This window comes from Chroicocephalus ridibundus, chromosome 5 (genome assembly GCF_963924245.1).
Source record: "Chroicocephalus ridibundus chromosome 5, bChrRid1.1, whole genome shotgun sequence".
Lineage (NCBI taxonomy): Eukaryota > Metazoa > Chordata > Aves > Charadriiformes > Laridae > Chroicocephalus > Chroicocephalus ridibundus.
Window position 1 is genome coordinate 40,326,734 of NC_086288.1, and position 26,484 is coordinate 40,353,217.

The following is a 26,484-nucleotide window of genomic DNA, read 5'->3' on the forward strand; positions in this document are numbered from 1 at the left end:
GTGCAGATGCTCAGCGTAGGTCTACACACGCAGTACATAATTGCTTGAACTGACCTCGGTTCAATATCACCTCTGGGAGCATCAAACTTCTGTCTCTTCTTATCTTTCAGGACCTTTTTCTAATCACCAAATTATGGTCTGTTTGCAAGTGTGAAGATGGTATATTCCTGCCTCACCATATAGAAAATAATTAGAAGCAAAGACCAGCAAATGAGAGTGCAATTTAGTAGGCTAGTGGCTGTAAGAAATGTCCAGTTTTTCCCCCAGACTATTTAGTATTGTGGCACTCTCTAGAGGTGAAACATGTGGACTGACACCTCCTAAGAAGAAAGAGGAAATTGAGCAGAAGCACGGTCTCAAGTTAGTGCTTCTGCTAGGTGTGTTTTGAAAGAAAAAAAATATATAATTTACAGCATAGCAACTTGAAAGGCGCATACTTTTCCGGGAAGAATCTGAGCTGTGATTCGCGAGGGGCAGGATGCCCTTGAGCGCCAAATGAGGTGCCCCAGAAAGGCACAAGACTTCCGCTATATCTGTCTTCGCAGCGTTTCTTACTGGCTTGTCCACAGGGCTCCCCGCTGAGAGAGTGAGTTGCTTTGGAAACTGCTCTGAAGTGCCTTGCCTAGATATTCACCATTGGGTCTGATTTCCATTTCAGGTCCAAGCGCCTGAACGTAGGTGTTCTGTTTTTTGCTACTAAGTCCCTCTCTGGACTGAATCCTTGGTGCACTGCCCAGTAAAACAAAAAGTTGTTTAAAAATCACAGTTCTTCGTGCCAGCTGAGATCAAAAAAAGTAAATGTCAGGCCAAAGAGTTATTGCAGCGTGTTTGTGAGAAAATTACTTCTCTGTCCTTTGAAAGGTACAGTTAAGTAAGAGGAATTCTCATTATCCATATGTAATGCTAGAAAAAATAACTGTATAAATAACCTTCAGTCTGAAATGAAAGCACTAGGGAAGCTGAGAATTTCAAGCTGTATCAATGAGTCATCTTGTTTTGCCTGCTGTGGGCAACGCATTTTCCACTGAGTGTGGGATTACCCTTTCTTATTTGGCTGCCTGGTGGCCAGCTACACTTCCCAGTTTCTAGATGACAGCAGAGATCTTGGGACTGGTAACTCCATCTTTTTGCTTCATTGTCACCTTTATTATGCTGTTCTTTGAAAATTAGTGGTCCTTGTATACTTGTTATTTAAAGAACTTTTGTTGGCATGCAGTTTCACCAGGTAAGGTGGTCCAGAGGGTTTGTAGAGCTGAGCTAAATTAATTTGCCTCATTTGGGTGGCCCTGTTAATCTTGGTGCAGATAGTGTTCATTTAAATTATTTTTCCGTAAGTCAGGGAATAAAATTTATCTGATCATCTGCTGATTCCAGTAGGCATATAGCCACCTTTTATGACTAAAGTCTATGATCTGAGTCAGATATGTTTACCTGAACTGGAATTTGATTCTATCAACAAATAAATTAACAATGACAAAAAGTAATTGGAAGCTTTCTCCTGAAATACGATTGCTCCTGGATTTGCTTGTCAAATCCTCTTTTTTTTTTCTTTTTTAAATATATGGGGTTTTTTTTCCCTGTTGGGAGAGTGCTACAAAACAAAGGTAGTCTGGATGTTTTAACCATATGTATTTTATTGTTTTTTTCAAAACTGAAACTGTGTACAAGGAATTGTCTTTTCTTTTGAGAATGAATGTTCAGAACATATCTGGCTTTCCATTTCACCAGGACATTTCTTAGTGTTTTCTTGTGCTTATGTTCCTGTCCCAGGCATTTTCTCAGTTTAGTTCTCTAATGCCATTCAAATTCTGCATTTCCTCTAAGGCCTTCAGGAGCCAGTGGTATCTTGCATTCTCCTAGAAGCAATGCGTTTTCCATAAAACCTATTTATTTGGGCTTTTTTTTTGGGTTTGTTTTTTTTTTTTTTTGCATTTGCTAATGTTTTGTGTATTCTCATCCACATACAATATCAATCTTGTGAAATTTTAATGTTCCAGTAAATAAGGTTTATGGGATCAGTTCAGTTACAACTAAACTCACTGGGAGTCCTCTCATTAACTTGAGGAGATTTTCTGCCCTGGTAGTAGGAAGAATAAGAGACTATTGCAAGTGTAATAGATCTTTGTATGGCAGTGTTCCCAGGTGACAGTACCACGCCATCTTAAAACCTGAGGTACAGATAAGCAAAGAACATTTTATGCTCGTTCTTTTTCATTGGTTACCTTTGGTTTCATTGCCTTCATTGCCTTAGCACCAATTGTCATTTCTCAAAAACACAATACTTACCTGTTAGTTTATATATGGGTGTAACGATTTAATCCCTTAATATAATAATTTTGATAATAATAATGGTATCACTTGCAGTAGTAGTATGCTTAAAAATAAATGAATATGGTAGAATGGCCACCTTTAAAATTGTTTTATTGAAAATCAATAACACTTTGTAAGCTGATTGATTTTTATAGTCTTAGGAAGTTTAGCAACTTAACTGCTATACAAAATATATTTTTAGCTGTTGTCTCTTGACAAAAATAGAATGATTCTCAGAAAAGGAAGTAACAATTCACCTTAACGGGAATTTGGTACGTGTAACTCAGAGCTGTGCTTGGCCTGTGGAAAATCAGATTTTCCGTATTGCCCCATAGAACATGGAAACATGGAAAAAGATAGATGTTAATTAAAAGTCTTGAGTAGTGAAATGACCACAGACGTGTGTGGGGAAAATACACAAATCCTTCATTGGTATTAGTGGGCTTTGGAGCAGGTCACTTATTTTTGCATAAGAGTGCAATATGATTTTTGCTGAGATAACAAGGCAGACATTGTTTCAAAATGGAATACGATGTCATGTGTTTAAAATTTATTTTTTAGATTACTGAAAATTTGGAATTGGTATTGCAGTGTCAAAAACTTACCAGTGCGCACGTAGACACATGCCCAACTGCATTAGTTGCAAACATACAATTGCCATTGAAGTCAGCAATGGGTGGTTGCATACACGATTTTCTTGACTTTTCTCACTCATTTCCCAAACTCTGGCCCAAAGCAATTCCTGAGCTAACAGCTAAGAAATCAGAGTAAATGGCAATATGGCTTGTGCCAGATAAGTGAGTAGGAGAAAATTACGTATGTAAATGCTTGAAGAATTGGAAAGTTGGATGGAAGACAGACAAATTTTGTGTCTAAGTCTGTGCCATATTTCGATGCCATTAAAATGAAATGAAATCAAACAGCTCCTTCCCCCACTTTTCCCTCTTACATAAAAGAAGCAGAAATCCTAATGTGCTAAATGAAAGCTCCTTAGTCTGTGGTGGTTACTGAGCTTAGTGTTGGTCATAACGCGAAATTAGAGCAGAGTATCAGCAGCCACTTGTACTAACTGTGCAGCTTACATGCAAGAAAAATTCTGTCTGGAGATAAGATGTGGATTTTTCTGGGTTTGATTTGGTTTTGACTTCTTTGTCATTTTAACAGAATTTGAATATGCTGAATTAAATTTGAGGCTTCTCCAACACCTTCTCCCTGATTGTCGTCCTGCCCCTGCTCCGCCTCCCTAAACCTATCTCACGATTCAGCCACTTAGCTGAACAATAGTTTTCTTAGAGGATTTATTTTTGAATACTTGGATTTCGTTAATTCTTTTATAGCTAAGATCCTATATGACTTGAGTAACGTGAAGTAATCCTGCAGTAAAATGACCCAGATCAAGAGGGTTTCTAATCCTGTTGGGAAAGATACTCTCTCAATAAAGACAGGAATCATAAATTTTCTAGGTTCCAGGTAGGATCATGTTCGGGCTGCTACTGCTTTCTTCTTTGGGGCAATTCCCACTCTGACTCTGCAATACTATAATGTAAAGAGCACAAGACTTGCTGCCCAAGTAGAAAGGCACACATGTCCACTTATATGCTAGTCTGTGTTTGGATGTCATCTGGCAGGAGTTTTGAGAGGCACATTTTCAGTTTTTCTGGTTTCAGTAGGTTTCTCCTTCAGCATGGCAAAGATTCACTCCATTGACTCAGAAAGTCTAAAGACGACACCTGAAAAAAGGAATCGTGCAACAAAAACCAGACTCATCAGCTGCAGAAAAATAACAAGGATATTTTTTTTGTCATCTGTTCTCTTGGCTACTTAAGAGCTTAAGAGCACAGGAATTTTTTACAGTTACCCTACAACATCAATGGGTAGTGAAAAATAAAATACTTTGCACTGTGTTGAAGATAAAGGAAGAAAATAAAATACTGATCATCACCTGAAATAGCGCAGTTTAATCATGTCTAAAAATGTTATGCATATTAATCAGAATTGAGCTTTTTAATATTTTAAAACCAATTAATATTTCTGACCTCGTTAGTTGTCAAACCATTAATCTTGTATACTTGAGCGTACATGAAAAAAAGAGGACTTAACTTGAACTCAGAGTGGGAATTTGACAGAACATTGGGAAGCTTAGGGGTGAAGTGTGTCTTTTTAGTTAATTTTTTCCAGTTAGACTCTTGTGTCCTGTGTAGCAATCTCAACATTATTTCTTCTTGTAGAAAACAAGTACAGTTAAAGACGTCCAGTGATGCTTGTTCTTTTTCCCATCGTCCTGGTGTTTGAACCCTAAACAGAGAACCCTAACGTTAACTTTGAAAAATTTCTATCCTGTTTATTAGCTGATTGATACTTGATATTTATGATCTAGTTCAAAAAAGGTCACTTCAAAAATAATTTTTTACAGATTGAAAGACATGATAACTGTGCGTATGACTACTTGGAAATTCGAGATGGAGCAAATGAAAACAGTCCTTTAATTGGTCATTTTTGCGGCTATGACAAGCCAGAAGACATTAGATCTACCTCTAATACCCTGTGGATGAAGTTCGTTTCTGATGGCACCGTTAACAAAGCAGGGTTTGCAGCTAATTTTTTTAAAGGTAAATGTTAAAGCATATTTTGGGAGCTGTGAACTGCTTATCACTTGATTTTGTGTTAGAAAAAATATGATAGGAGACAAAAAGTATTTTTCAACCTATTTTTTCTAAAATCAGTTATGTACTGTTTCCAGTATATTTTTTCGCTGGGCATGAAATTTTATCAAATCAAAAGAGTTGAGGCATTTCTATCGCCTTGTAAAATATGTCCAAAGAGTGAAGGAACAAGTTCAGTGCAACTTCCTACTCTCTTCAGGTTCAAATAATCAGCTTAGTTTTGAAACACCTTTGAAACATATCTTACCTTGTAAAAATGGGGCGTTTGGTCATATTGTTTTATCAAATATAAATTTAAATAGTGTAATCACAATAGAGACAACTTGGTCTTTTCTGTTATGCTTTTTTTTACTTTTGCCAAAATGTTGTGTTTTTTCTAATCTTATTGCTGCATTAGGCAGCTTTATCAATTTATTACTTTCTGTGAACAGGAAAAAAACCAAAGAACTGAGAAATCCTACAGTGACCAATGGCCTCCCAGTCTTCCTCCAGTTTTGGAGTGGGTTGGTGTGTGTTATACAACTGCAGCTATACCTGCAACAGTTGGTGTGTGGGGCGCGTGTAATTCCTACCCTGTGCTGCCCATGGCAAAGTGAAAGACATCAGTGGTGTGGCCATGGTGACACTTGAAATACAGGCCATGCCACCAGGAGAACCTTTTTGCTCTTTCAAAAAGCCACAAGCTGGGGCTTTTTTTCACCCAAACTGTTAGTTTTCACTGTAGACGATTATAACCTTGAAGGCTGTAGACATGAGAGTTGGAGCTCTGTTTTATTCTGAAGAAATTACTTGTCCTGGTGTAAGGAAACGATATTTCAGCATCTGAGGAATATTTTAACAGTGAATCTCATGGGTATACTTCAGAGCTAGTAGACATAATACATTATTCCTTTCCCTCCCCCATCCCTAATGCATCTTGTTCCCTTTAATATCAGTAGAATGAAAACCTGGGATTTGAGGATTCTGTTAATCTGTTTTTGAGTATGAATTCGGGATAATGCACAAATTGATTCTGAGGGAGATAAAGTGCCCTTCAAGTGACCCTGCTGTGGATTTTCAATCTTTCTTTCAATACTTTATACAACCTTTAGATTACAGCTGCCTGAATTATTGTATGCTGCCCACAAAGTGCTTATAAATTAGGTCTGCAGCTGTCAGTAGGTATTGTTGTACAAAAACCCACCCAAACCCCACAAAGGACAAATTTTTATTTTCTCCGTTGCAGGTCTCCTTAGCATTTGAAAACGCTCTAGTCAGCAACCACAGTGTGTTATGTAGTGCACCTTATAATGGCATGCATACAGCTTTCTGGGTTAATATTGATCCAGCAATTACAGCTGAGGAAGGTAATTATTTAACACGTTTTTGCATTCTTCCCTGTCTTGGCAGAGGAAGATGAATGTGCCAAACCTGACAATGGTGGCTGTGAGCAGCGCTGTGTAAATACTCTGGGCAGTTACCAGTGCGCCTGTGATCCTGGCTATGAACTTGGTCCTGACAAAAAGAGTTGTGAAGGTACAGTGCGTTGCTGCGTTATGGGCTCTTAAAGCTCACAGGGTGCCATCGCTGGAGTGAAACGCCACACCTTTGTGTGCTCTGTCCTAGCAGTGTGAGATCTGTGGGAACCCAGTCTGGAAAGCCAGTGCTCCCTTTCAGCTACTGGTGCCGGGGTGATGTCTGTCCACAGCAGTCGTCTTCATCCAAAGTCTGTCACTAATTTAGCTTCACAGGTTTTGCTGTTAGTGGATTGGGGGTGGTGCAAAGCAGGACTTTGTACCTTCCCAAACAACTTATTACATTATTCAAACTCATTAAAGCAAAGTCTCCCACCAGGTGTAAGGAGAAAATTATCAGCAGAGCAGAGCAATGTGCCATTACCCGAGAATTAGAATGTTTAATGATCCCTCTGACCACCTCTGACTGGGGTGTGACTGGAAAGGTGGCTGGTTTGAAGAGCAGGATCCTGTATTCTAGCTCAAAGCTCAGAGAAATCCTCCCTGCTCCCAGACAGACTGTGGACTTTCCTTGCTGGAAACAAATTCCATATTTCAGGGTGAGCAAAGCATAGTCAAATAATCATTTGGAGAAATGAACACCCGATAAATGAAAGTGTGTAAACGTAGGATTGCACTGAGATAAACTTTTGCATTCTATATATATTTCACATCAAAGAAGCAAAAGCTCTTGATCATTACACACCAATTATTGTTTGATTATTTTTTTTTTATTCATAAACACCAATAAATTCAGGGATAGCACAAACTATTCTTATCTCAATTCATCTGTTTGTTTCAGTAGTGAATGGAGCTTGAAAATGGGTGTCTTTGGTGTTACGGTTTTCTTTAGATGTGATTCACTGGTGTCTCTCTTGTTTCCAATTCCCGGGCTTTAATTCATGGTTTGTCACAATTTAGGGTAGTTTTGCTTAGTTTGTTTGCACTTTTTCTTCTTTTGCTTCTGGTTCTGTAGGGTTGGGGTTTTTGCCCGTTTGGTGTGTGTGTGAGAGGCGGTGGTAGTCCTAGACTACAGTCATGTTAGACTGAAGCTCTCATCAAGCCAGTTGTTTTTTGGGTTGGGTTTTGGGATTTTTTCCCCACTCAACTTGAACAGTAAGCACATTGAAAAAACAATTTATTTCAAAAAGCCTCTTGTATTACTATGTCTGCATATGAGGCAGTATGCAGAAAGTAAGGTTAACCTAATGGGGGCCATGAAGACAAGTTTGATCTCTGGGCCTTTGATCATGAGCCCAAATTTATGTAAGGAATTTCGTTTAGTCTGCCTGCTGATCTGAGTCAGAATACTAGGGAAGATTACCAGTCTTTCAGAAAAATCTTACCTCTTCCTCTGAAAGACAGAGAAGGAATACCTCCCTGGCACTTCAGCAGAAAAGCAGCTCTGGCAAAAAGAGGAGTTGTTCGAAGTAGCGCAGCGTAGCGTGGAGTAAAGTCCCTGAGCTATCACTGAAAGCGTAAATGCATTTGTTCCATGCAAAGTAGCGCTCACTGTATGTAGATGCTATTTGGGACAGCTGAATTAAAATCGCTGTGTAGTCACAGCGAACATTGCACTCTAGTTATAGTTTGGGATTTTAAGGGGTGAGCTAGCTGTATTGATTCACACGTGATGCCAGAATAGAAGCCTCTAACTCAGAAACTCTGCCCAATGTTTCACTGCAGCATTGACACGCACAGAAAATTGCTTCATGCTGGTCTAATCCAAGTCTCCCCTGCTGGCAGCAGATTACAAGGCTTTAAGAGTTGGGGGTTTTTCGGTAGTTCCACGTTTCCCACTGTTGCCTCAAAGAACATTTCAGTGATTTTTGAAAAGCAGAAACTGAAAGCTAGCGGTCAGTTGTCACCCTGACCCAGACTGGATCATTTTGGGGTACAACTTGTGTCATCTGAGTGTGGTCTCTAAACCTGTGCCCAGCTTTTTTTGCCACACTGAGGTGTGACCCAGGGGCCGCCCGACCCTGGTCAGATTACCTTTACGTGTATACCAAGAAGTCCTCTGCATGGAAAGCCAGGTTCCAGGAGGAGGACTGATATGTGTCTGGGTCGGGCAAGCGTGCCCCGACATAGAAACTGCAGACTTCTCCCAGGTGAGTTAGACGAAGTAGACGCAGTGTGTGAGACCATCAGCTAGACAGGAGTAGCCAGTTTTTAAAGCATTCAGTGTTAGCACAGAGCAGTTGGAAGAAGGTGGAGCTTTCCCCCACCAGCTCATTATAAAGAGCTTTGTGGATGATTTCCAGTGCTGTCACAGTGCTGGAATGGTATCAACGGAGCAGAGTGTGATAGAGAGCCCCTGCAAATCCCATTACTTTCCTTTAAAAAAAAATAAATAAATTTCCACAGATGGAAAAGATTAATGTGTTTATTCTTTGCTATCTGAACTGTATTCGGTATTGTTCTGTTGTATGGAGATGACTATTTGGCATGTATTTGGAAATAATAGGTATTTTCTCTATTACTTGAACATCCATACTTCAGCAAAAGTAATTGTGACTGAAGAGTACGTGACTGCTATCTCAAAGAAGCGACCCTACCTAGTAGGTTATGGCAGGCGTACACAGCTATACGAGCTGAGACAGGTAGGGCTGATTCTGGATCAATAATCAAGGAGAGAAGCTGGGGGAATGCGAAGCGCATCTTAACTAGTCCGTCTGTCAGAAGAGGAGTGGTCAAGGTCTTGGGGAGGGCGGTGAGGTCAGAGGACTTGCATGAGAAAGGCTGGGAGAGAATAACCAGAGTCTCTGGAGGGAAGGAAAAAGAATGAATATGATAACGCCTTGTGTAGTCCTGAAACTTATCTCTGCCCGCAAACCTGCAAGCTGTTCAAGATAGGGGCTGTCTCTTTCTCTTTGTTTGCACCAAGCACGATAAAACAAGATTCTGATTAGTCTGTCTGGGCATTACAACAGTATAAGTAATGAGAGGACTGAATCTTCTCAGTGCACTTCTGTTTATAGTAAAACATGGTCTCAGTCAAGAAACGATGCTCTCCCTTTTAATTTTACAGCCGCTTGCGGAGGACTCCTGACAAAGCTAAATGGGACTATAACCACACCAGGGTGGCCCAAAGAGTATCCTCCAAACAAAAACTGTGTGTGGCAGGTGGTTGCCCCGACGCAATACCGAATTTCAATGAAGTTTGAGTTTTTTGAACTAGAAGGGAATGAAGTAAGTAACTGTGAACAAAGAGCTGCACAATCTGTTACACGCTAAACAGTTTCACAAGCATTCAAAAACAGATATTGTCGTATAAAGCCCTTGCTGACTGTTCATACGCTGACAATAACCACAGATATTCTTGTTTTCGTTTTGGGACTGTTTCTGGATTCTTTCAAAACAAATATGGAGAATAGCTCTCTTTTACATATCATCTAAATGTATATGTATTACACAAAATTTAAAAGAAATGTTCTCTGCTGAGTCTCAGCTGACTTTTTTTTATCAACAAAGTAAAACAGAGCAAATGGCTGAGGCATATTGGAAAGAATTCAAGAGAAGAAAATCTGGAGAAACCAAATCATCTTTACAGACTGTGACTACAAAGAATACACATAAGCTCTGGTTAGTGACGGAGCGAAGGAGCATTTAAATCACGTATCTCAGGGAGGAATATTTTTAAAAGGAGCAGTACTAGAAATAATGCACGATAGAACAGCAGCAGTGTTTGAGCTGGGCAGCCCCCGGAGGCATGGGGGAGCTCGTCCCCAAGTAGGGGAGAGAGGCAGGGCAGAGCCCTCCGTGGGGTAAGGGCTGCTCCCTGTAGTCTTAAACACAGCGGTGGAGGTCGCAGTGGGTTTTTGGGTGAGAACTGGTAAAAGATACGGGTTTCCATATCAACTTTTCAGCCGCTGTTCTGCTTCCTAGGCACCACTCTGTCATACCATTGAGTTCCCTTGCTAGACTGTAGTCATAATGTGCTATTGCTGTCAATTTTATCTGGATATTCTTCATATGGCATTAAGAACTCAAATCCCATTACATTATTTCTGACTAAACAAATTTGTTGCAATATATTTGATAGGAGGCTGTGCTGTGTTTTGGGCATGAGATCTGAAGTGGCAAAAGCTGGAGTTTAATTTATAACTAAGAACAATCCAGCCGTGGCTTCTTCAAAATATCTCAAAATTATTTGCAGAGGCAGCAATGTGAGATTTTTTTTTTAAATATTTTTTTTATAAATAATTTGAGGTGTGCTCCAAAGTGCGTGAAGTTCCAACTTACTTTTAATGATTTGTAATATGTTGCATTCGTGTCCTGTTATCATCATTACAAGAATTCTGAAAACTATAAAATCTTAAAAATCCCAAAGAATTAAAATTGAATTACCATTTGAACAAGTCATAAAACATTTTTCCTGCACTTTCTTGGTACTTAAGCTAGATTTGCAAGGAAGGCACCTGAGCTGTAATGAAGTTAAATCAGTTTTCTAAGGTCATGCAAGACATATAACATCAGCAGATATGGAAAATATATATGTAATGTTTTTCAACATTTAGAACTTTGGTTTGATCTTCTCCTGTGCTACTAAATCAGCTTCAGCTTTATATTATTAAATCGTAGTACTAAGAATGGTACCTGTGAAAATCAGAAGAAACACATATAATCCCTAAAACATTCTAATATGTTGTCTGAGTGCAGACATAAAATGTAAACTTTTAGCAAATGCTCTATTTTTTTTTAATAGAAACTCCATTTAAGACAAGGTTTTATATCTCTTTTCCAATGTTACAATTTTAATATTTTACACTTACATTTTACAATTTTAACTTGATGTTTAACTTGAATTTTTTAAAAAAATATAGTGTAATATGAAGTTAGACCTATCTGAAATTACATTTAATTTCTAATCTAAAGTTATGAAACCATCAAAACTCACCAGTGATGTATTGATGAAATTGCTGAGATCTATTAACATTGTGAGCTATATTTGAAAATCAAGGGCACTACCATGAATTTATCTTACAATTAATACAAATCAGCACATGGCAGTAACTCAAATTTTGTAAATCTTTGTGTTCTTTACATTGTATAAAAGTAGTTTCAAGTGAATGAGTCACTTTCCAACTCTGCAGTGTATGAAAATTGTTCCAGGAACAATGAAAATTTAATCTACATCTAAAATGTATTATATTAAAAAAAAATTTGGAAATGTTGACAATAATTTAATATTTCATAGGGAGATAGAGGGAAAAAAAGGCCAAAACATCCTTTTCTATAGTTCTCCATCAGCTACCTTGACATTTCTTTTTTGACTAGAAATTGCTATTTATCAAATACAACTTGGATTTAAAGGACAATTTAAGCTCTGTATGAATCCTCCTGGCCACTGGTTTCTCTTAAGCTATTAATTGCAGACAACTGGGACATTTTTGATTAAATGATTGATAGTTGAGCCTAAGAAGCTTAGAAGTTTTTTGGGTGGAAGGCTTTAGGTTGACCAAGGGATTATGAATTTAAAGTATTATCATGAGTAGTAGGCCTTGCATAAGGCTTTTTTTATTACATTATTTTACTATATTTTAATTTTAACCTTTTAAAGAAAATTACATGCATCTGCCCTCCAAATTATAGCTATGTTACTGTTAAAGAAAGATGTATAGTTTTAATTGTGCATATTTATATATGAATAAATAAAACAATGTCTTAAATACATTATGGTAAAAACCTATCTTGTAAGTTTCTAAGTGACAATTAATATATATTTAAAAATCTATGAGATGCAAGCAGTAGAAGTTTGTAGGTTCTGGGTACGTGGATTATAACACAAAGATACGTATAATTTCTAGATATATCTAGATATATCTATATCTAGATATTTCTAGATAGGTATAATATTTCTAGATTTTAGTGTAATGTAACTGGAATTTTTACTTTTTAGATTAAATGGAAACCTTACTAAGCATCTTGAAATTTAGAAACCAAACACGGATTAGTATCTATCAAAATATAGGTTTGAATGTAATGCGTAATATAGCTATGCTTTAGTGACCTTAAAATGTTCTTCTACAGAATCAGTGAACGTTTGTAAGCATTTACAAATGTTTTTAGAGTCGGGGAAAAGTTAAAAAAAGATATTATTGTCCTATTATTAAGTAGCATATACCAATCAGAGTTCTTGCATTTGTAAATAACTTCATACTTTACTTTCGATTAGCCAAAAAAATTATTTCCTTTCTTTTCTCAGGTTTGCAAATATGATTATGTGGAGATTCGTAGTGGCCTTTCTTCTGATTCTAAACTACACGGTAAATTCTGCGGTACAGAAGTGCCTGAAGTTATCACCTCTCAGTACAACAACATGCGAGTTGAGTTCAGGTCTGACAACACGGTGTCAAAAAAAGGCTTCAAGGCACACTTCTTCTCAGGTATAGAAAATCACTCTTGTGTACCTGTGAGTGCCTCTGAGCATACACTGACTCAGGGGAGTGAATACTGTATGTTGGTATGAAAGTGAGTGGCCTTTTCCCGTATAATTTTCCTGGTAGCTTTGACTTTGTTTTATTTATATAAGCATAAACGACTCTGCTGTCTCAAAAATACTGTTCTGAATTGTAGTGTCTGTTATAGTAGAAAATATATGGAATGCATATATATTTTTTAAACAATAGCAGAGGCAAGTGGACTTTGTGAGATACAGAGGAAAAAGGCAAATTTACTAAGTGTTTTTAAATTTCTATTTGATTTCTTTTATCCCAAGTTTTGTTGCTATTTTTTGCAAATCCCAGTTGTAATGCGATATGACTTACATACAGTGTACACTTGTGTTTGTTTCACTCAGGTCTCTTAATATAATGTATTAGTTATGAAATTACCACTTTGTGCTACAACATTTGTTTAACGTTATGGGTGCTTTCTTGCCAAACTTTGCACTACTTAATGTTTTGCAGAAGAACAGAGTTTAAGACCTCGCTCTTGCAAAAATGTGTGTCTTTTTAGTTATGAGTGTAATTTCACTGAGGCAGATCAGAGTGATGGAATTTCTTATCGTCTGAGAACACGTGCCATTGAATAACGTTAGCCATGAGTGAAGCTGAAGATGCGAGGACATATTTGCACAACAGTGGGCTCTGCAATTACCCATTGAGGCTAGACTATAATAATCTGCCCGTGGCAGGATACCACCTGGTGTTAGTAGTGGAATTTTGATTAGTGTTTTTCTTCTTTCTTTACACACACACACACACGTGCATAGGCATGTTACCTTATGTAAAACACCACAAAAAATAGTCCCGACTGCACGCCTCGCCAAACTGGAAGTCATCCAGATGCATTTGGGATTTGAATTCTGCCCCGAGTTTTTTGATAGCCGTTAAAAATCTGAATCTGGAGAATCCTGATTATGTTTAGCATGTAGTAAAATGTATTACCAGGCACTGTTGTTAGCGGTTGTTTGTGAAAATATTTTATCAAAGCTGAAATGAAAATTATGTTGGTTAGCTTTAGCTTTGATAACTATGAGCAAGGAATAAGAATCAGTATATGTATAAGCGATGTGGTTTGGAAAATAACTGTCAAGACAAACAGTTTAGACTTTCAATATTTTCCATTGTGACTACTTTGATGTTTTTCTTAAGCAATTATGAAAGATGAAAAAAATTGTTTCTTCTCATACAAAGAAATTAACGACAATTTTACCTACTCTGTATTTTTTTCTTGTGGTCACGTTTCTCTGATCATAGTCTTTCCAATCCATCTTTACATGTATTAGTAGTTTTTACTTTTAAATTTGTATTTCACAGTAGCAAGAAACTTTCAAGATTTACTCATTATTTGTAGTAAATACGCATATGAACACAACAGAGCTTCTTCCTAGAAACAGTCATACAACTAGTCATTTCATGTAGGTCTAGTAGTGCCAGCAGGAATTGTCACATATTTTTGACTTTTTACAGGAATAAGTATTAACAGTTCTAAAAATGGCCTGCAAATTAGGTTTGTTATGTATTTTCAGGGTCTATACAGCTATGCCAGATAAGATTTGCAATGATAGCTTCATAATTTGTGTAAGCTCTGTAGTTCAGAAGTTGTTTTGTGTCCATGATGAACATTTATACATTTATAATCAGTTAAATTTTGCTTTTCTTTCAAGTGATAGTTCATTTTCACTGAATTGTATATTTAATAATTTATTTTAGTGATTGTTTAAGTGATATACTAATATTATGAGTGGGTTCTAGGAAGAAATCAGGCCAATGCTGTATGTTGTGGAAAGACTAGACTATAATTTGTGGAGTTCAAAGCATCAGGTCGTAATCCTCCAGAACCATTACTTCCCTTGTCTTTTTCAGTTCTGAATGAAATGTTCTCCCCTTTCTTCCCCCAGATGAAAACATTTTTTTCCTAGTAACTTTAAAAATATAAGTTTTAAATGATGCCATTGATCACTAGAACAAATTCATTAGCCAGGGATAAATCTGAACTCCTGTGTTTTTTAATGAATAGAAACGTGTGGTGTGTCCTGGATATAGTATGTATCTAATCCCCTTCAAAGAAAGGTAGTTTGATATAGTCTTTGAGCTCTAAGTATATAAATTTACTGAATGCTTCATAACACATTTCTACCATAATCTCTTCCCTCATTTCATATGAGTTCAGATACTTCATATTTTGCTTTTATTTTTATTCTTTCTCAATTCTCTTCCAGTTGTTATCATTTCTAGCAGATTCTGTTCTTCTGTGTTACCTTGCTTTCCTCTTTTGACAATATTTCCTGATTAAAATAGAAACCTTGTAATACTTGAGACAAATCAAACTTCTGAACTTAAAGTATCTAAGAAGAGGTTGTCATCTCTGAATAATTCATCAGACAGAACTCTCATGGCTGTCAGAGAACTTTATAACTTTCTTATATAACTTTCTTACCCCTGAATTCCTTAATATGGACATAATATGCTATTGATCTGTCAGTGAAGAAAGAACTTAGTACTTCAAGTATTTTGCCTTCGGGAGTTGATAGATGATCGCTGTTCAGATGATGAAGTGGGTTTTTTGCCTATTTATATACTTGTCTTCAGAATACACTACTTTTAGAACTATATCTGCGGCCAAATACTTAGTGCCAGTGTCTGGGATACTTTTCACAATTTTATTAATTAAATCACAATAGAAATATTTGTAAGCATTTAGTTATAAAGACATATATAATGAAAAAAATCAGTAATGAATAAAACTGCACCTTGCAGTCGATTCACCAATATAGGTTATATGCAGCGCTCAGCAGAAGAGGCGGGTGGGTAAGTCAGATTAGTTTGAAGATTAGAAACTCTAATGTGTTCCACAAAGCACAGACAAAGAACGTTTTTTGCAACTTTTATGGTGGTGAGTTCTGCAGCCACAGCTAGAGTTGAGAAAGCATGGCCCAGCTCCAGCTCAGACGACAGGAAGCAGTTTTTGGGTGGTTGGAACCCGCTGTGATAAACTGTGAAAGCAAACAGTGACACAGGGCAACAGATGACCTGCATTAGGAAGGTATTTATGTTGATAGAAGACAACATGTAATTACATTTTTGGCTGTAAAATGGTGTTAACAGCCAGACAGGTGCTACTGGAAAGTGAGAAAAACTTTTTTTTCAACATTCTGTAAAATTTACATTTGATGGGACAGTTCTGAAGAAAGCTCAGTTGGGAGCTGTTGCAGGGATCTAGCTAATCTCCAGAGACACTCTTGTATATTTATAATTGAGTTTCTTGGATAACGAGAAGAAACTAGGGAGTAATGATATATTAAATCTTAAAGACTTTTATTAAAATTTTTTAGAATTGGGTATTAGGCTTCTAAATTAAAAGCTTCCGATAATTAGTTTTTTATTCTATCTCCTTTTCTCCTTCTTCTCTCCCTCCTCTCTCTTCTGCTCTTGTCAGAAGGCCTATTGCAGTCTGCTGGGCCCATGAGACTAGAGGAGTGTAAAATAACTCCAGGAATTTACTCTAGGGAGGGAAAAAGATAGCAATAATATATATTTTATTTTTTTATTGTGATGTTTCCAAGAAGATAGCTTGATTACTTCTTTAAATCAGTCTTCGTGTAGTGGTATGATTAATACCCAGTGATAATACATCACTAAACTGCTTCCATTTATCATAAGTTTTAGAGTTACCTGAGTGTTTTAAATAAATATGATTCTTTGCGTGATCATTCAAAACATATAGGGTGTTTGATGTGATATAGAAATTAGGTTTGTTGGGAGATTTTTTCTTGGGTGATGATTCACTGAACAGTTAAAAAGAGAAAGCTGGAAAGTTTCTAGCCTTGAGCAAGTTTGTTTCGGAGCACAAACTCATCTCTGGTGCCATCCTGGTACATTTTTTTCCACAGACAAGAAAGCTGCCTGCAAAGAGAAAATTTTTGTTTTTGAATCTTGCAAGGACTTGATACAGGTCCCTTCAGGCCGAGTACGTATTATTCACAGACTGGTGGCCTCTGAGAGTCTCAGAGGTACGACCATTTGTCCTCTGAATGATTCAGTCTAACATTTTGTTGAGAATGGATCTTTCCTTGCTCTGAGTACTGAAATGAGAAAAGAAAGAAAGTATCCATTCAGAACGGGGAGACTCATTTCCATCTGTCAGCATAACAAATGGCTTTGTTTTTACATGGCAAAACATTTGTTCCTATAACTAATACAGACTAATTGTTTTTTCATGAATTTTGAAACTGGGTAATCAATTTGACAGGAAGTCTGTTCCGAATTATGAAGTGTGAGGAAGGCTTGTTCAACAGTTGCATCCTTGATTAACCATGTACAAGTAATTATTGTGCTTCAAAAATGTTCCAGAGCTTCTCCTTTCTACCTTCTGTCCATTGTTTTATCTCTGAGGAGGTCCAACATGGGACTGTTTGCTTATGCACTTGTCTCTTAAGAGATTATTTTACAGAATATAAGCTTATTTAATGTTAAAATACTTTTCAGTATTTTCACACAGTTTGGTGGAAGATGAAAACGGACAGGGCTTTTATTTAGAATTTGTGTACCTACTCTGTATTTGAAAGCCTAACTTGAATGCATTTTGAGCTTGCCTTCCATTTATTTTGTTATTTTGGTAGAAAACTACAAACTAATACTTAGGAGGGAAAATATTGAAGACTTTTGTTCATGTTTTGTCTAATTTCTCATTTGCTTGTCACTATTCTTCACTTGCAACATGGAATTAATTTATAATAGTGCTCGCTTTTGCAAAGATGAAAGATTATAACTTTTGTTTGAAATTAAATAGACTTGCTACCTCAGTTTGGGACTTGCATTGCAAGATGCATAAACAGTGTATTGTGCAGCTTTTATGCTTCTTTCATCATCAAAATTACAACTACTATAAGCCTTTGGATGTATGATTCTGGGAGCTACCTATGTTTTCAACTGTTTCTTAACCTTCAAATCTGTTCACATCTGCAGAAAGCTTCCAAAAGCTTTCAGTGCAAAGAGATTGTAGATTTACGGGACAAAATGCAGTGGATGCTTAGGTTTGGCCTGCAGAATGTTATCTATAAATGCACATAATCATCATGTATTATAAGTAGAAGGTGATTTTTATAGAAAGACCTGCAAGTCAACGAGTGAAGTGTTGCATACGTTTTGGTAGATAAAGCTGATGCGTATGCAATTATAACGCAGACTTCCTTTGTTGTGTTACTGAACATGAGCGTCAGTAAAGGCAGGAAAAAAGTGCAGAAATAAGACAACGAAAGGAGACTTAAATTATCCATAGTGGCTTCTAATCTATAGAAATTCTCACTGTGCCTACTAAAGTCTGAAACATCGCATGTTACCTTGTTTGGAGATAACGCTCACTGCTGCTTTCCAAGGCTGAAAGGGGTGAATGCTCTGCATTCCAGCCCTGCAACAACTGGACCTCTGGGATGACCACAATTTCTTTGCTCTTCTTCCTCCTCTCTTTTGCATGTTGAAATGACACATTCTGTAAGATACAGATTTTTTTTTAATACGTATGTGTTTATACATATATATACTTATATAGGTATATATTTTTATATCTCAGGGTTTATGTACATGTGTCTGTACATATATAGGTATATACATGTGCATACTTATATCTGTGTATATACATGTATATGTCAGGAGGAGTCTGCCTCTTAAATGGACCAGCTTCACCTAAAATGACAACAGCTGAATGACATAGAAGGGTGGCAGCTGAGGCCTCTTGCTAGAATGACAGCCTGTTAATCTAGTTTGGCTTTTTTCCATGCAATGAATTTGTAGCTGTTTAATGCAGGTCAAATTTCCTTCCCTACTCTCTGCTTTACTTCTAACACACTAAAAGCTCTGTTGAAGGATTATATGTTAATAAACAGAACTGCATGCTGTATTGTAGAACTCCTTGAAATAGCTAATGCCAGTTTTGTATGTTTTCCAATGAAATGTTTTTCTTCTTGTGATGTCCTGTAATGTCCAGATTTGTCAAAAGTAAAGCGCATTGTCACTCTGCTGGGGGGAAAAAAAAAATCAACTTATTAAAAAAGTTTGTTAAATACTTCTTTTCTGATATGCTGAATGTGCAAAGCTCGAAACCTTGTTTGGCCTACATGTTCCTTTCAACACACCACCATCAAATTGTGGAATTTGCATGAAGTTGGAATACCTTGTGTTGTCCATAAATTACACTCCTGTTGTTTACTGAAATAAAGCTTTGGATGAGATATTTATGAAATTTTTACCAGCTAGACCACTTGAAAGAGTAAACGCTGGTAACTGTGTTATCTCCTTTGATTTAACTTGCTTGTTTTACTAGTGTTCCTCTCCCCTGGGAACTCCCCCTCATATCCTAGAAAGATGAGGCACACTATTTGTGCCATGGTGCAAGGTTGCAGGCCGAGCAATGAGTGGCTAGAACGAAGGTACCATGAAACTGTCATACTGAGAAGAGTGACTGTGCCTTAGCTTACCCTTTTCTGGACTAAAACACTGTACTAAACCTTTTTCTTTTTGGTAATGAGGACTATTGTGAGCTCTGATGCTCACCTGACCTTGTTGTGTGTTTCTTAGACAAGGATGAGTGTTCGAAGGACAATGGTGGCTGCCAGCACGAGTGCATCAACACGGTGGGAAGCTACGTTTGCCAGTGCCGAAATGGATTTGTGCTACACGAAAACAAACACGACTGCAAGGAGGGTAAGTAGTAAGGTATTTGGATGGTCGGTTATACAACTGTCTTGCAGAAAGCTCTCAGCAGCTCTCCTCCCAAAGAAAAGAAAGGAAAGAAAAAGATCTTGGTAACAGGAGCTTAAACATTTGGGCTTAAACACTCCCTCACACCCCCTTTTCTGTCCCCTCCATACCCAGCATTTGTCTGTGGCTGAGTGTGAGGTCCACAGAAATACAGCTTGGAAAACTTGGAATCGTTGGCAGGAATAGCTGCTTTTAATAGTGCTGTGAAGTGTAGAACATTTAAAGCTGTGACAGAGAATTTATCAAATACTGTATTAAACATAGGGATAGAGTTTCTGGAGAGAAGCCTGGTAAAGTTGTCATTTGCTCCTATCAGTGGCAGTTAGTTTCCTCGCGGTCACATTGAACCTGTATGTGCCCTTTCTGGGTTTATTTTTGGGGGGCACATTCACACAATCTAAATTCCACTCAAGTCCCTGTGCATCTTTCTTCCTATTGGCTGTCTCAAGGTGTGTCTGCCTCCAAGAAAACAGTAGGCTTTGGGGTTTAACTAGAATTCAGATTATCTGCAAACGTTAGATTATCTGAACCTCAAGCGTGCAATGTCATGTGAGGTACTGTAATTTCTCAGGGTGTATTCTAGCATGGATTTGATTTTCAAGTGAAGACGTGCCCTTTGTTAATCACTTACATTTTCCCTGCGTTGGAATGATGCTTGCCTGCTCTAAAAAACTATCGTTGAATAATTCTCTGATATTTATAAAGCAATTGGAGATTGTTAAAAAAACAATTACAAAATGAAACTAGGGTTTTTTCTTGCCTTCTTTAAGTTTTAGTTCTTTGTATTTATTCACAGAGATGCACTTCTAGTGATTCAGTTACGATGTGAATGATGAAGCTGTTCTTGATACATACTCACAGTTTAGTCTCAGCTGCTCTTTAGTTGTATATATGTCCCTAGAAACTGTGGTTTACAAATCAAAATGATTGCCCTGTAGCTGCAGAATGAGAACTAGTGAGAAGAGAGAAAAATAAATTGTTTGAGAAATATCATTTGAAGTTCGAGTAGTAAGATTCCTCATACAGATTTTCATACTTTTTTGAATGTAGAATGGAGGGAATAGAAAAATATTTGATTAAATTTTAATAATTATATATATTTCTCTATAATGTATTTTTCAAAAAAAAGCCATCCATTGTAAACATTGTATGTTTCACAACAATCAATAAAGAAGCATACTGGGTTAATTGCCATAAAGTGTTTGCCAAAGGGGAAGAACACGATCATGCACACTGAAGAGCGTGCTTAGCTATCTTCCTAAAGAGCCTTTCCATTCAGTGGGTCCCCTGACAAAAGAGTACTTTTCTGGCTACCTCTGAATGTGGAGCCCCAGACTAACTGATGCTATCATTGTTGGCACAGCTGAGTGCGAACAGAAGATCCACAGTCCCAATGGCATCATCACGAGTCCCAACTGGCCCGACAAGTATCCCAGCAGAAAGGAGTGCACGTGGGAAATCAGTGCCACCCCCGGACAGAGGGTCAAATTGGTGAGTTCCCACCTACCCTTCCTTTTTCTCTTCCACCAAACTTGCTTCTCAAATGACGCAAATCTGTTACTAAACTTTACTTTCAATTCGCAGCCCAGAGGTAAACTGTTCTAAAAACCTACTGACGCTTGTCCATTCTTCAGTGAAATATCACATGGTCTGTTTTAAAATAAAAGGTTTTTAAATTGGCTTTTGCCAATGAAATTGGAAAAATTAGACAGAATTTTACTGGATAGAATTTTCAAAAATACCTCCAGGTTTTAGAGTCTGAAATTCACTTTTCTGCGCAAGCCAATAGGGTCAATTTGCTTAATTCTGTGTGTATATCTTTAAAGTCTGTCTCGTACAGCAAGATGCCATCTCAATAATATTAATACCATACTTCAACTATGGACAAATATTTTTTTTCTTGGACTCTCACACTGTATTTAAGTTTACTGTTCACAGTTTACTTAGTCAAATTGAACAACGAGAGAATTGATTTCTTCACGGTGCCATGCCACATGAATTACGAGGGGGGTGTGTGTACAGAAACTAGCCTTTTGTTGTGATTGTTCTCCCTGGTAATCATTGAAAAGTCTCTTCCTGAAAAGGATAAAGTTAAGCATTTGGTGTAATTAAGAAGCTTACGAAGAAATGGCTGTGCACTTCAGAATTTCTAAATGAAATGCGTAGATAAAGATGGCTTTGAAAATGTATGTAGCAAAGAGAGTGATTTTCATAAGCTAATCAGCCGGATGTTTATAAGAGACAGAGTTAAGTGTTCCATTCAGGCAGCTATCCGTAAGTGCCACCAACCTATCTACTCAGTTGAGTGCTATAGATAGAAAGGGCTGGATGTTCAGAAGCTGTATGTAACATTTCTGAATACCGTTCTCAGTAATGAGAAAATCAAAATGGGGACTGTAGCCATGGTGGGGTAGGTATTCAAAAGTATTTGTCCCAGGAAGGTGGAGTGTGATTTAATTATACTACCAACTTTATTAAATCATCTGTGAACTCTGTTGGCAGCAACTATTCAGTTACGTTCAACTCTAAGGAAAGTTTGTGTCAGCTCTCCTCTTTCAAGCCTGCTCTTAGTTCACTGCTGGGAACTGACTGCTTTTCAAAAAAAAAGGAAATTGGGTGTTTTGAAATATCAGGCATTTTGAGCTTTTAAAAGACTTAAGATCTACTTTTCCTTTAAAAAACAAATTCCTTTGATTCTCTTTGTAATTGCTAGAATCAGTTGCTAGACTCACAACAGATTTAGGGCTTTTTCCTGTTCTTCTTTGTGGGACCCAATATAACGTGTACTGTCCCCCTGCAGGTTTAGGAATCCCAGTGATAAGTCAAATATTATAAATAATAGGTGTGTCTTACAGTTCCTGGTGAGAAGTGCTTCCCAGAGAGTGATATTCTTGTACTGATGAGAAGTGAGCAAAACTGATAAAATTTTCCTCTAAAAGAAAACGAAGTTCTGCAGGCTGGTTTTGGAATTGCATCTATTGCTCCCATTGATTCCAAGTTGGCTTGACTTAATTCTATATTTAACTAATTCCCTTACAGTTAGTCTCTCGGCTTTCTGGCTTCTTTTTAAAATCCATCAGATTTTATTTGGGTATAAATGACAACACGTACTTGGCATCTTAAAAGTAGGATGGCTGACTACAATTTAAGAGCAGCAGGAGGGACTGCTGTACAGCTGTTTTCACTGCGTCTGCAGTTTCGGTCCCTTAATATAAAACCCCAGACTTTCTTGTGAAATGAACCTACATCCAGTGCATCGTGCAACTCCTCACTGTTTACAAAAGTGTTATTCTGAATATTCCAGTTCTTTGGGCAAAACACTTTATGTTAGCTCTTTATTAACAGCTTACCTAAAGGAAATATATAAATTACCATCACATTTCGCACTGGTTGGATTCCACAAGGGATTTGGTAGGTCAGATTTGCTTTGGTGTACCAAATAGAATACATAATTATGATATTTGCTCAGTGGTTGACAGTTCAGTATTATTCCTTCTAATTATTGCTTCTTAATCCTTTAATGTTTTCTTTTGTTTTTCATAAACAGTCAGCTATATGAGTGCTCATGGGAGCACTTGTATTTAGCATTTTATGCTACTTTGTTGAACAAAACAGATTTTGGATTTCACCTTAAATGTTAGGTTATTTCTGAAAATTCACAAAGATGTATATGTATATTGCCTTCTCAGTATTTACATGAGAGGAAATTTAGGTTTCTTGTTGAAGTTTAGCCCTGGTCAAAAAATCTTATCTGAAATCTCTTAGATGTCCCCTTGAAATAAATTTGTTGATACCAGGCCAGTCTTGGAATACACTTCTGTATTTGAAAAGCAGGTATTATTTGTATGTGTTTTAATATTTTCTGTAGGGTACGGCATACACCTTTTGGAAATGCCTTTGGTTGGACACTCTGAGGTAGAGAAATTCAAATTCCAAAAGTTTTTTCAAAGTAAGTTGGCCAGGCTCTGCTCCCAAGGAGTTGCAAATTACGATTTTTAAAAGACCTCAATTTGTCCGTACAAGCTGCCGTGAGCACTGAGAGAGACTGAGAATCCCTAGGAGCTCAGAAACTAAGATAAATGTTTTGAAATGGAGAAGAAACATCACAGATGTAAAATGCAGTAAAGTTTGTGAGACCCAGTTTGTGTTCAAACTATGGCAGCACCTTGGATTTTCTTCCAGGAGAAGCTGGACAGCTGAGCTGTCCTCAGGAGAGCTGAGGACAGCAAAAGAGTCTGCTAAAGCTTTTTTAATAAACAATCAAAGAAATTTTGTTATTTTTCACAATGCTTTTACCAGAAAAAATGTGATCTTAGCATGAAATGTGCAGCCTGAAATATTGTTAGTGTTGCAATAATAATAATAAAATCTCTAGATAATAGATTAGAAAACATAACTTTCATGCATAACCATTCATGTGGAAAGGTAATTCTCAAAGGTTTTAGTTGTGCTGTGAGATAAATTAAAAAAAAAAAGGGGGGGTGCATTATGTTTTGCAAATGTTTCGATCAGTTCTCAACTATGTGAGGAACCGATAATTTCTGGCTTATTGCTGTTCCGAATGTTCTGTGAAATTTGGAATAATCCTACACACAGTGCAAATTCAACAGAAAGGCCACCATATTCTAGATTTAATATTCTCTTATGAATATTCCTTGGCTACAAAATCCCATTCAAATCCCCTTCTATATGAAGGATGATGCCATTTTAAAATTCGCCATCTTAGTTTTTACTCCACTTTTTCAAAATCAGTGTGTTATTCAAAGCTACAGGCTTGTGTGGGACAGTAATGTTAAATCCGTCAACTACATCTGCTTTGTATTCTGAAACATACTGTCAGTTACATATGTACCATAGAAGTACAGTAAACACAGTACTACATTGTGTCATTTTGCTTTTTTTTCTCCCCCAGACCTTCAATGAATTTGAGATAGAACAACATCAAGAATGTGCTTATGACCACTTGGAAGTGTTTGATGGCGACAGTGAAAAATCACCAATTCTGGGACGCTTATGTGGCAATAAGATACCAGATCCTCTTATTGCTACTGGAAACAAAATGTTTCTCCGCTTTATTTCTGATGCATCAGTTCAAAGAAAAGGCTTCCAAGCAACGCACTCTACAGGTCAGAAAATCAGGATGTGCTTTACTAGTAGCTTGCCCTTTGTTCTTTAGTGGAAGATATTCAGGTATTTCTTTTATGGGAATGGGAGGAGTTAACAGATAAGACAACGTTACAACTAAATCTAATGAAATCTTAAGAACAGCAGGAAAAGTCGGAGATCGCAGAAAGTATTCTCTAATATTTTAGATGTTTCTTTCTCTCTCTCTCATAAGTAAGCGATTAAAAGATTTTGAAGTAAAATCCGATAAAAAGAAGATATTGGCACACGCAATCAGAGATATTTCATAGGATTCATGCCATAAGTTTGTAAAAGATTCAATAGCTTTTCATTGTATTTGTAATGGCAGTTCTTCACTGGGACATGTGATGCACCTCCGTTACTTTTCTGTTCTAACTTAAACAAAAGTCTGGGTTTTGTATAAACAGCTATTACTTTCCTGTAGAGCTAAAAAGGAAAGACAAGCCAAAGAAAAATAAGAAAAAACAATATTAAAGACTTTCTTAGTCCGTTAAGAACATAATCTCCTTCATATTTACTATTTAATTTTCTTCTTTGGCAGAAATCACTGAAATCGAAAATAGTGTTTTGCAACTGCATTAATAGATTTCTTGGAGCATTTTCATAGTGTGTACATTATTTCCCCGACGTTGCTTGGCTTACAGTGGCCCCTAGTGCTCAATCTCTGAATTTCCAGTGCCTACACTAAGACGAGGGGGCTTGGGGTTTTTTTAGCTTTTCTTCTTCGGCCGTAATGTCTGTCTTTACTTTCCAAAGTCCCTTCCTATTCGCCTAGTATCTGGCAATAAATATTAATGCAGAACATATTTATAAATATCTGTGCTAGTAGATAAGTTTTACTGATAGGTAGCAGTTACTAATAAAAGATAGTAATCAAGGTGATTATTCCCTGTTAATATAATTTGATATTACCCAGAGTATTCATCAAGTTGATGCGTAGTGCTCAGCTAACAAATCCTCATATATCAGCATTAGCATTTTCTCTTTTTTCCCTTCTGCTTTGTTAACAATAATTTTAAAACTTTGTTAATTTAATTTCCCTTTCAGAGAAAGACAGTAGGCAACAGTATATGAACTGTTCACTCTTCATGATCTGGGCCTGGAAAGTGAAAAGTTTAGCTACCTGTAACTTAATTTATTTTGCTTGTGGAAAATCCTCTTTTACGACCATGCCATTGTTTGCCTTCCCTACTGCAGTAACCCTTTCCATTAGATGGAAAATTAAATAGAAATGGTAATAATCACTCATTTTTAAGTTACCTCGGGGTAAGTAGTTAAAGGTCACAACTCTTGTTAGAAACAGGTGGGGTAAAACTTCTGTCTTGTTTATTCTTCTCACTTTCAATTTGCAGAATTGGAGCAGTTAATATGTGAAAGAAGTTCAAATGCATACTCCCTAATTTCTAAAGACTGCTAGTTATGTTATGACTTGCTGGAATTTTCCTCATATATATATATATGTGTGTTTGTGTGTGTGTATATATATCTATATCTATATCTGTTGGTTTTTATGTGCGTTAAGTGTAAAAACTTTCTTGGCATGCATAATAGTGCTTTTCTGAGAAAATCTGAAGAATAGAACCTGCCCAGTTTTTAAGAATGTTGTAAAAATTATAAAGTTTGCCTCCTTAAGAGAGGACATTTATTTCTGTCAACTGCTGTTGCACG

General features: G+C 37.0%; 1 protein-coding gene across 2 annotated transcripts in view; it reads left to right on the plus strand.

The window, feature by feature from the left end:
- TLL1 (tolloid like 1) overlaps positions 1 to 26,484 on the plus strand; it is a 139,824-nt gene that overhangs the window by 105,162 nt on the left and 8,178 nt on the right. For both annotated transcript variants that reach the window (XM_063336106.1, XM_063336107.1), the window contains exons 13-19: positions 4,724 to 4,919; positions 6,363 to 6,488; positions 9,498 to 9,658; positions 12,675 to 12,855; positions 19,489 to 19,614; positions 21,035 to 21,162; positions 24,584 to 24,797. In XM_063336106.1, the coding sequence (XP_063192176.1) occupies positions 4,724 to 4,919; positions 6,363 to 6,488; positions 9,498 to 9,658; positions 12,675 to 12,855; positions 19,489 to 19,614; positions 21,035 to 21,162; positions 24,584 to 24,797 (1,132 nt within the window). The remainder of the gene's footprint in view (positions 1 to 4,723; positions 4,920 to 6,362; positions 6,489 to 9,497; positions 9,659 to 12,674; positions 12,856 to 19,488; positions 19,615 to 21,034; positions 21,163 to 24,583; positions 24,798 to 26,484) is intronic.